Raw genomic sequence first — 11697 nt, 5'->3', positions numbered from 1 at the left:
TGTCCAATTTAGACTGTAAGATATTAAGTGATATAAACATCTCAAAATTATAGCTGCCAACAATTAAATGGGGTGTAGACATTGCACATGAATACTGATTGAACAAGCAACACTGGTCATTAACTGAAAGCAAGTGTAGAGTCACCTTCAAGCCACTTATTGTTCAGCTATTAAAGGTGTAATGCAATATGGAACACAATATTTTCCCTCACCAATTTGCTATTCAGTGCAGGCAAAAACATCATCATGATATAAAGTTCTACACAGGCCCCTTGGTCTCCGAAACCTTGTCATTAAATTTAAGCAGTATCTCACAATGAATGTTACAGCTGTATTTCACCACATTAGAAGGGACATATATCATACGTGGCACTACCTTAGCCTCACAATTTGTAACTTTCCAGTAATGGTCACCAGACAGAATCAGGTTGGAGAACCCTACCCAATTATCTTCTTTCTTTTGTTAAGTACAATGCTCCTATCAAAACTGAACAAACTTGACTCATATCAGAAAATCAAGAGGACCTCATATCCTATACCCCTGTAACATATCTTCAAATGTTACACTAGTCGACTTATAGAGTCTTGAACTGAAACTATTAACATTGCACTGAACTGGAGGCACTTTTGTGCAGTGGATTTATAATAATTAGGACCTGCACAGAAGCACTTATACAAGTTATAGCTATGTAATATGCCAGTCTTTTCAGAGGTTTCATGCAGAAAACACATACAGAATGAGAACAGAATTTTATTTCTGCTGTGATGCCCCTTGAATGAATAGTGTGCCAACATTCATCTTATGGCTTACATAGACAGGGTAGATGCTGGAGTTGATTGTTTGATCCTTTTGGAATAAGAATCCATTGATCATAAGTTATCTCAATGAAATCTGTCATCAGAAATACAAAAGTTCAGCTTGAGACAAAAATATGAAAAGGACTGTAAGTTATAATTGGTGATCTTTTCCAACACCAGCCCCCATTTTAAAGCCCCTTGTAAATGATGGAGACATATGTTTGACTTAGGAGGCTAAAAAATGGCTTTTAGTGGATCTATGACAGTGAAAAGCAAGAATAACATTTTTTGAATTGCAATTGTGGGACAGTGTTTGAAAACACACAAAACAATGCTGAAGTTTCCCTTACGACAAAATGTTTATGTTGTCATAATCAAGGAATAAAAGGTGAACAAAACCAAATGGATTTCAAACAATTACAAATGTACGGAGGTCAACAAGCTGGGAACCTTCATACAAACAATGTACTGTTTTAGCAACAGCAAATCAATACTTCAGAATTCATTCTGTTAACCCTCTCAGGTCAAAATTTGGAGAATGTCAAGAAGGCGGTTTATAGAGCTAGATGAAAGAACTTCATTTCCTACAATGCTTCCCATCTTCTTCTCAGTGTACTGTGACCAGGATTCATTTCTCCACCTCCTCATACTTAAGTTGTATGAATCAATCAGTGCTGGATCTTCTATACCAAAACCTGGCCCTGTAGTCATCACTGCAGGTCATGAAACCAGGATTGGTAGGAGAGTGCACAATACAACGAACAATATTGTTGTGTCCAAGAGACAGGAGGTTCTTGCGTTCAGCTGTACGTGAGTCCCAGCAGCAAAGACTTATTGTTCTTTCATCGGGGAGAAGCACATAATCTTCAGTATGGTTAAAGACAGCCTGGGTGCGATGCGTCTGTCTGCCACTCAACCCTGCTCCTAAATGGGAGGAAAGAAAACATAAATTCAAAGATTTGTCAATCTTTTATTTCTACTCATTTCCTTTAGCTGTAACTAATACGCAGAGGAACCTTGATTATTCGAAGGACACTGGCGAGGAATATTTTGTTCTGTTAACCAAATGCTGGATAATTGAATGTGGATAACATAGTTTAGCCAAGCATCTTGTGAGCTTGCCGGATAATCCGAAATTCAGATAACTAAATGCCAGATAATTGAGGTTTCTCTGTACTACATTCTGATGAAGGGCTTATCCCTCTCCTGCTCCTTGATGTTGCCTGACCTGCTGTGCTTTTCCAGCACCACACCTTTTGACTCTGATCTCCAGCATCTGTAGTCCTCACTTTCTCCTAATATACTAACTGTCAGTCATCCATCGTCTTTATACGTGAATTACAACAACATTTAGACTTCCCTCACCAAATTGCATGGAACTAGCAATTTAAAATAAAGACAATTTGGTTGAAAGAAACTCAACATATTCAATATAAAGAATAAGGAATGCAGTAAATGTGTTTCTCAAGTAGAACTGACTATTCAGGATATAGGATTCCAAGTTCAATCCTAAGTCTATGTGAACTTAACATTCTACAACTAACCATTATTCCAGAATGAATTTGGTTATTTGACCTGTATGAAGTGACACGGGACCATTTCTACAAAGATGCCCAAACCAAAGATCCAAATTAAATGATTTGGTTCCCCTTAACAGTATTAAATTGATAGCCAATCCTGGGAAAGGGCAATTATAAATGTAATTGACCAGGAAAATGCTGGATATTTAAATATTAACAACTTAGTGCAAATCATCTAACGCTACCCTTTGTACAACTAACTCCAGCCAGCCTGTCTGAACGTTTCTTAAACCTCCACATATTGTTTTAGCCTAAAGTAAATCAGATTCAAATATTCAGAGATAAAAAACAAACTATTTGACTATTTTGGTGACATTGATGAATAACTGTATGGAACTTCTTCTTTCCTTTCCCTCCTAAGCTTTTCTAATGACTCAATGTGGAGCAGGTGGACCAACAAGTTCCAAGTTGAATTCCTGGTCTGTTGTATGTTAGTTAGTGGGATAAATGTAGTTGTTACAAATAAGGTAAATTAAGGGAAAACTGGCCCATTTTCAACTGCATTCCAGGAACTGCTGTTTTGAACAACAGGTGAAGTCGAGGTTAACTTCAACTGTAATTTCTTCAGTTCTTTTGAAAAGTTCAATGGACATTCAACAGTCCCTGTCCAGAATTGCACATGAAGAAGGCATTGTCTAACAGGTAGCTCTAGAGCCACATGCAACCCCAAGGAGTCTACTAATCCGGTGCTTGAAGCCCAGAAAATTCAGTAACATTTGATCCCTAAAGTGCATATTTCTTATTCACTGAATTGTCTAGTTTTAATTTCACAGGGCTAGAAACATTGAGAAGACTGCCTTTAGGAGTTCTGCACCTATGACAGATAAGGCCCCAGTTAAACCATAAGTTCAAATGGAAAATGAAATTAATATTTGCAAATATTCCCCAATACTATGTGGCCTACCAAAATAAAAGCTGACCACTGAGGAACTTCAGTTTCTATGAAACTGTAACTTAGACGTGGATAGGGGAAAATTGGTGATAAAAATAAACCTCTTGATCATTTGGTGAGTTCTGAAAAACCAGAACTTTTAACATTACCATTGAAAAACAGGACGACGCGACTGGCTGGGTAACACAGTAGAAAAGAATTTGAAAACAATTTTAATTTGGTAGTTAACAATTCTAATTCAATGTTTCTAGTTTGATGTCTCACATCCCAAGACTGACTCAATACACTTCTCCAGTGTGCAATTCACCACATAGAACACACTGTTCTAGTTTGCACCAAGTTAGTTAATTACAGCTTTTAAGTTGTGGAATTAAATTAGAATGGAACTACAACCAGTAAGCAGCTTCAATTAATTTCAGTGCCCAGGTCTATGGATGATGACATTAGCTAGTGATCCTAACTTCTGATCCAGTGATCCTTGCTCAAAATAAATATCTACTGACATTTGCTGAGAATGGTATCAGGTTTTGGCATGAAGTTTCTTTCCGTAAACTCAGTGTTAAGGCTTTTCGATGAAGAACAGTCAATTAGACAAAGTGCTAGGATGTGACTGGTGTCTATGAGCATAGCCCAGCAAACAATTTCAGGAATGGGAGAATAGAGGATAGATGTAAAGACAAGACAGCAGGAAAAAGTGAATATGCAAAACATTTTGTTTCTTGGTTTACTGCGAGTAAGAACAATTAATCTGAATCAACGAAGACTTATACTAGATTTTCCTTATGGTCCATTCCAAAGTGTCTGTGATGACAGCAGAAAGAAAAAGCAAAGCTTAATTCTTGTATCGCATTGATATGACCACTAGAAACTAGGTGTCCGGTGCAAGAGGAAACTTTTCACTGCCTCACAGAAGGGCAGGCTGACTTGTTTAAACTGAAGAAACTCAAACTGCATAGAAAATGCACATCCTGTGCAAATGTGGGCAGAACACAAAGTGCAAAAGTATGACTTCATCTTATTGACACTGATACACATCATTTGGGCTTCTTTCTTTTGTAGAGCTTACAATTTATAAATTTTCTTCATAAATTCAAAAATTTGCAATCTGTCAGCAGTCCAAGAGCTCCTCAATATCTGAAAGATCAATGACACTAAGTGTGGAATTGTGAAAAGTGAAAAGTTCAAAGCTACTGATTTTCACTGTTGATGGAAAAGTAGATAAAACTAGGAAAAACCCTTTAAATTCCAGTATTCCACATAATGAAAATTTAAATCAACTATTTGGTTACATTCCTCTTTATATTGTGCAAATAAGAAAATAATTTTTATTGAAATCAGAAAGTATAATGAAATTTCAGCATGCATTTTCTTAAAATGCTGGCAAAGTTCCTGGTTTCCCATGTAATAATATACAGTCACACTTAAGTAAAGAAAAGACTTGCATTTTAGTGCCTTTCTTGAGTGCAAATTGTCCTTGGGAGCTTTATACCCAATCAATCCATTTTTGTAGTCATTAATGCATTGTAGTGAAATGCAGAAACCAATTTATATGCAAAATTTTAGAAACTACAGTGGAATGCATAACTAGTTTGTTTTTAGCATTATTATTATTATTATTAAGGGATAAATATTCGGCAGGACACCAGAAGAACTTCTTGCTCATTTTCACAATGCCACAAAATCTTCTATATCCAGCTGTAAGGGGTCACATCATGCTGGTTTAAAATCTCTTCTGAAAAGCAACGCCTGGATCACGTCTCTAGTGTCTCTTGAACCTGTGCTCCAGTGACAGAAAATACATGAGTTGCTTGTTATGCAATGTCTGTACTCGGCTTTGAGGATCCAGACATCTCCAAAGGGCACAAATATCTTGGATCACAACTACAACCTTCAACATTTCAGATTGCCCAAACTATAATGTCCATATCTTCTTTTATAGCAAATAAAAGCACCCACCATTGACTTCTGTTCCTTCTGACCTTCATTAACTTAATTCTCTGAAGTCAAAATTTAAAAGTTCACTTTATGTTTAATCTCCTTCATCACTCTCCTGGTCTATTGTATTCTATAGCAAATAACACCACCTACCGATGACTTCTGTTCTCTCTGAACAACACTGGCTTAATTGCCTGGAATCAAAATTTAAATATAAAAATGAATTTTTAATTTCCTTCATCATGCTGTTCTGCTTCATTTTGGTAAATCTTGAATCCTAATCCTGCTGAATTCCTTTGACTCTAAGACCCGTGTATCCCTTCAGTCCTTTATCCAATTACTGCTGGCAGTGCATTAAGCTGCTCCTGTAGAACCTTTTTGCCTCTTAAATCCCCTCACCTTTTTTTTTATTATCCTTCAAAAACCATATCTTAAACAAACATTTGGACACATATCATTACCTCTCCTTAAATTGAATGTCAATTTCCAGAGTATATTTGTGAAAAACATTGGGTCTTTTTAACTATATTAAAAGACATTACACAAATGCAAGCTGCATTACTAATCTAGACATTGACACATTGCAATCCCCATATTTTCTACCACAACATGAAATTCCCTAGAGGTGGAAGGGGATTGCCTACAGTTCATTCATTTGCTGTTATATCTTTATGTTGACTATTGTTGAATTAATTTCCCTTTTTGTTAAATTATATTTTTGTTAAAATTCATTTCCTTCTCCTTTTCCCGTTCCTATTTGTCACAATTTCCTTCCTCATTTTCTGTTTTCTTTCCAACTTTTCTGATCATTTTTATAAATTCTATATCTTTGTATATTCATCCTTCAGGTTGCCACTTTTCATTATAGTCCGATAAGCGTGGCAGATTCTTGAAAATTCCTTGGAAAGACATTGGCTACATATTGACATGAGTTGCTGTAGTGTAAAGGTGGTCTTCCTCAAACACCAAACACCAGCTAATTTACAACGTGAAGAAGCTGAAACATTAGCGGAGCAACCTGCAGTTTCCCAATCAGCAAGTGCCAACAGAAAAACTTCTTTACTGCTTATCTAGATCTGCACAATATTGCTAATCACTAAAGTCAGTCAGTACAAACTGACAGAAATATTTATGCTCACTTGTCACTAAATTGGAACTTTCCATTTCCAAAGTTTTTCTATCTTCCTCATTCAAAGGAAATATTCATGTTAGCTTAAGATTCCCAAGAATACTTCTGGATTATTTGTAACTTTTCAAGTGTATTAAACTGCACAGCCGAGCTAATTCCTGTGACAATAACATGCACAGAACTTCCAGCAGTGGAAACTCTCCAGTGGTCAACAGTAAAGTAGTGCCTGGCATTACTCCTTCTGGTGAAGAGACCATTTCAAACACAATTGATTCTCTTCCTGGCTGATATCAGTATCTTCCTGATCTTTATGGCTCAGAACCATACTGGAAATTGCAGTGTAACAATAAGGCATCAGTTAACTAGCTAGCTAACACTATATTTTGTGTCACATTTTTGTTACTCTTTTTTTGTGTGGGAACTCGTGTCTCTCAAACTTCGTTGTCATGATATGGAGATGCTGGTGTTGGACTGGGGTGTACAAAATCACACAACACCAAGTTATAGTCTAAGGTTTAAGTGTAAGCACTAGCTTGAACCACCTGATGAAGGAGCAGCGCTAGAAAGCTAGTGCTTCCAATTAAACCTGTTGGACTATAATCTGGTGTTGTGTGATTTTTAACTTGGTTGTGTTTTTTGAGGCTGTGACCATGAAGACAGTTAAGGACAGTGCAGTAGACATTGTCTGCATGGACTTTAGCAAAGCTTTTTGACATTTTGTGTTTGCAGTTGGTCAGGGTAGCTTTATTTCATCCTAGAATTAGTTTGCTAACAGCAGTTTTCAAGTTAAATGCTGGAGGCTGGGCCCTTTGGTGACATTCTAACTGAATGATGAATTGTTATGGTGCAATCAATTCAAGTTAGGAGTGACGATCAAGAAATTATTAGGAAATAACATGATTCTGCTATTAAATGAAATAAGCTCAAAACAAAACTGACAATGTTTCTCGCTAAAAAAAAGTTCTAAATTCTCTAATACTGGAAACGTTTAGCACTGTGGTTTACAGTTTATCAACAAATATGGTAAACACATCAAGGGCAGTTTTTCCAAATCTCAAAACTTACAGAATTCATACAGTACAAAATAGCAACTAAGAAATACAAGGATAAACAGAATTGCATTTAGATTTCATGAACAAGATTACCTATGATTGATTGGCTGCAGATGTCCTAGAGCTGTATTTTTAATTTTCCTCACATGAAAAAAGATGTCTAGCTTGCAGTCATTTAACAGAATCAATGAGCACATGACTATTTAAGATACATAATATTAATGATCTATTGCTCAAATACCACTGCAGAAACCAACCAACAGCACCACTACAAAAATAATGACAGCCCACATTCAAATTCTGAAAACGAACACAAAAGAATGGAATCTAATACTTTTTTTTGCCCATTTGTTTAGTGCAACAGAATTAAATAAACTCACATCACTTTATCTTATGGTCTCCAAAACAAAAACAAATATGCCATGTAGTGCCACAGTAAAGATTCTAAAGTTCAACACCATAGTGATTTTAAAATATCATGTGCTCACATTCAAGAATTTGGGAAAAGTCCTAACACCAGGCTTCAATGAAACAGCTTCTTTCAGCACACAGGTTATACAGTTAAACAGCAAGGAAACAGACCCTTTGATCCGATTTGACCATGCTGACCAAGTTTCCCATACTAAACTATTCTCATTTGCCTGCATCTGGACCAAATCCCTCTAAACCTTTCCTATTCATAAAACTGTCCAAATATTTTTTAAATATTGTAACAGTACTTGCATCTACCATTTCCTCTGGCAGTTCATTCTACATACAAACCACAGTCTGTGTGAAAAAGTTGCCCCTTACATCCCTTTTAAATCTTTCTCCTCACACCTTAAAATTATGCTCTCTAGCTTTGAACTCCCCAACCCTAAGGAAAAGTCTTTTGGTATTCACTTATCTTTAATTTTATAAACCACTATAAGGTCCCTCAACCTCTTACGTTCCAGTGAAACAAGTCCCAGCCTATCCTTGTAATTCAAACCCTCCAGTCGTATTAACAACTTCGTAAATATTTTCTACACCCTCTCCAAATGTACTAATATTGTTCCTATAGCAGAGCAACCAAAATTATATAATGTCTTCATCAATGTTCTGTACAGCTACTACATGACATCCCAACTCTTATACTCCAAACTCTGAGCAATGATGGCAAGGGTGCTAAAGACCTTCCTAACCACTCTGTGATGCAAATCTCAGAATTACGTACCTGAACCCCTAAGTCTCTCTGTTCTACAACAAGCCCCAGAGCCACACCATTAACTGTGTAAGTCCTGCCCTTGTTCGTCTTACAAAAATGCAACACCTCGCATTATTCTAAAATAAATTCTATCTGCCACTCCTCGGCCCATTGGCCCAATTGATCAAGGTCCCATTGTATTCTTAGATTACCTTCCTCACTGTCTACTATACCACCAACTTTGGTGTCATCCACAAATTTACCAACCATGCTTCCTATAGTCTCCTCCAAATAGTTTACATAAAAGACAAACACATTGGACCCAGCACCAATCCCTGCAGAACGTCACTGGTAGAGGCCTCCAGTCCAAAAAGCTGCCCTCTACTACCCTTTGTCTCTACTGTCAAGCCATTTTTGTATCCAGTTGGCAAGTTCTTCCTGAATCCCATATGATCTAACTTTAATAGGCAGTCTACCACGTAGAACCTTGTCAAAGGCTTTACTAAAGACCATCTTGATAGTGTCTACCACTCGGCCCTCAATCATCTTCTTGGTCACATCCTCAAAAAATACAATTAGGTTTGTGAGATACGAGATCCCACACACAAAGCCATGCTGAGTATTCTTAATCAGTCCCTGCCTCTCCAAATTCATGTAAAATTTGCCTCAGAATCTCATCCAACAATTGACCCACCACAGATGTCAGACTTACTGGTCGACAGTTCCCAGGCTTCTCATTGCAGTCTTTCTTAAAGAAAGGCACAACATTAGACACCCTCAAGTCTTCCAGCATCTTAGCCGTGGCTGTAGATGATACAAATATCTCTGCAGGGTCCCACAATTTCTTCCCCAGCTTCCCACAACGTCCTAGGATATACATAATCCGGTCCCAGAGATTGATCTACATTTATGCCTTCTAGGACCAAAGAACATCTCTTCTATAATGTTTACAGCCTCTTAAAACTTTTCAGCTGAATTTACAGAAAAATAGCATTTTAAAACTGTATGTGTATAATGTATGCACACTTGTACATTACATTCTCATCTATGAAACTATAATTGACTCTACATACATAGGGATAAACAGAAAATTGGTAAAGTCAGAGTAGAACAAAGAAACAATTTTATATATAATCTTTTAAGGCTGTCTGCTTACTGCCTTATCCTGAAAATACTGAATAAAACTCTGTATTAGACCTCACAATGCACTGCTAACAGATAAGGAGAGATATAGAATGTGTTTTTTCCATAGCATAAATACTATCAGGGAGCTGTTAATTTATTCAAACAAAATATTACATAGTTGACATAAATAGAAATATTTTATACATTATGCTGAAAGCCTTGTAGATATATTTGCATTCCAATTAACTGTTACTTTAATACCTGAAACATATTAATTATATTTTATCTCCTCTTGCCAAAACTCCCAATATTTCAATTCTTTGCACTCTAACAAACAGTTACATAGTTTTAAGAACATCAGAGAAAATAACTTAAGAACTTTGATTATTCATGAATAGTTCTTAATTTTTCAGGTAGCTATATATGCAGTATGTGGACCTTTTGAATAGGAACCACTGAAAAACTGTTGTCAAGTTTGGTACAGCAAGGATAAAAATGATTTGAGTTATTTTGGTAACAAACGATCCATATGATCAAACTAATAACCATGCTGTATTTTAGTTAACAAACTAATATTCATTGTGCATAGACTTCTCAGACACCAAGTCACGTAAGGATGTTCCAAGTTAAAACTCAGGTGGTGAAGGAGTTAAAACTCAGGTGCTCGGAAAGCTAAGTGCTTCGAAATAAACCTGTTGGACCATAACCTGGTGTTGTGTGATTTTTAACTTTGCACACCCCAGTCCAACACCGGCACCTCCAAGTTGTAAGGATGTTCCAGAATTCTAGTGTGTTTGTTAGACCATTCTTAATATGTCTTCCTCTCCTTCCACTCAAGTTCAAATTTTGGAATCATGCCTAGCATTAGCTATTTCCAGTTTACTGTCTTCTCTTTTACTCTTTTCAGCCTCAGGTTACAAAAAGCAGTATGACTAAATTCAATTACACATACTGGCACACAAAAGAAAAACATACAAAGAAGATTGCCTTCTGTCCTCAAAGGCATTATGTATTCAAGGTGACCGAGCCATAGTTAAATTTCAGTCCAGAGCTGAATTTTAATTAGCTTTTCTTACCTGTGTATTTAACCATTGTGCGGCCAGTTGATATTTCCCACAGTTTCACAATAGAATCCTTTCCGCTTGACAAAACATACTTCGAATTTCGTGAGAACATAATTGAGCACACCTCTGCACCATCATGTGCTTTTTCATAGGTTGTGATGCAGCGATTCGATACTCCATCCCACAGCTTGATGTTGCCATCTTTACTGCATGTCACATACATATTGGCACTGGGATTATAGCTCACAGCACAGACAGCATCTGTGTGCTGATCACGGGGATTGCTTGACACAAAACACTGGAAGGTATTGACGTCATACAATCGCAGAGTGGGGTGCTGTGTTCCCACTAGAATGTAGTCTCCGGAAGGATGAAAGGAGATGGAGCGGAGCATTTCTGCTTCCTAAAAACATATTAAAAAAAAGTTGCAAATAATGATAATTAATTTCCTCCTTTGTTTCCTGCCAATGCCTCAGAGAAAATTTAGTCATACCTTCTCCGATTCATTATCGGTGACTCTGCTAGAAAAGTGTACATAACTGTGGATAGGGTGGGTTTGGTTGTAATGCTTACAGTTCATCAGACTAGAGAGTCAAACATTGGAATTGACCAGTTGGGCAGGTACTGGAATGCTGCAATCCTCTGGGAAACTAAACTTCAAAAATTCAATGGTGTGGGAAGTGAAAGGAGATAACTATCAACCTAATTTCAATGATGGGAAAGCTTCCAGAAACAATTACAGGAGAACCTTGATTATCCAAATATGATGGGCGGGCACTATTTCGCTCGGATAATCGATTATTTGCTTAATCGATTAATTGCCTTTCCTCTGGGGCTCAGAGCTTTTAAAGTCTGCTCCCCATTCAGGAGACTGCAGCAGTACACTGCATACGAGACCCCGCCCCCAGCCAACCCCGTGCAACACCGCCTCCCCCACCCCTGACCCACCGTGCCCCC

The 11697-nt window shown here is 37.2% G+C and overlaps 1 protein-coding gene across 5 annotated transcripts in view; it reads right to left on the bottom strand.

Moving 5' to 3' along the window:
- Positions 1–1138: 1138 nt before the first annotated feature.
- The window catches only part of cstf1 (cleavage stimulation factor, 3' pre-RNA, subunit 1), a 45316-nt gene continuing 34757 nt past the window's right edge, over positions 1139–11697 (bottom strand). For all 5 annotated transcript variants that reach the window (XM_043710139.1, XM_043710140.1, XM_043710142.1 and 2 more), the window contains exons 5-6: positions 10753–11143; positions 1139–1722 (exon numbers count right to left, since the gene is read on the bottom strand). In XM_043710139.1, coding sequence (XP_043566074.1) covers positions 1463–1722; positions 10753–11143 — 651 coding nt within the window. In that variant the 3' untranslated portion in view covers positions 1139–1462. The remainder of the gene's footprint in view (positions 1723–10752; positions 11144–11697) is intronic.

The sequence above is a fragment of the Chiloscyllium plagiosum genome, chromosome 20 (assembly GCF_004010195.1).
Source record: "Chiloscyllium plagiosum isolate BGI_BamShark_2017 chromosome 20, ASM401019v2, whole genome shotgun sequence".
In the NCBI taxonomy this organism is placed as follows: Eukaryota; Metazoa; Chordata; class Chondrichthyes; order Orectolobiformes; family Hemiscylliidae; genus Chiloscyllium; species Chiloscyllium plagiosum.
Note: the sequence above shows the minus strand (reverse complement) of the source record. Positions and strands in the feature narration are given on the sequence as shown.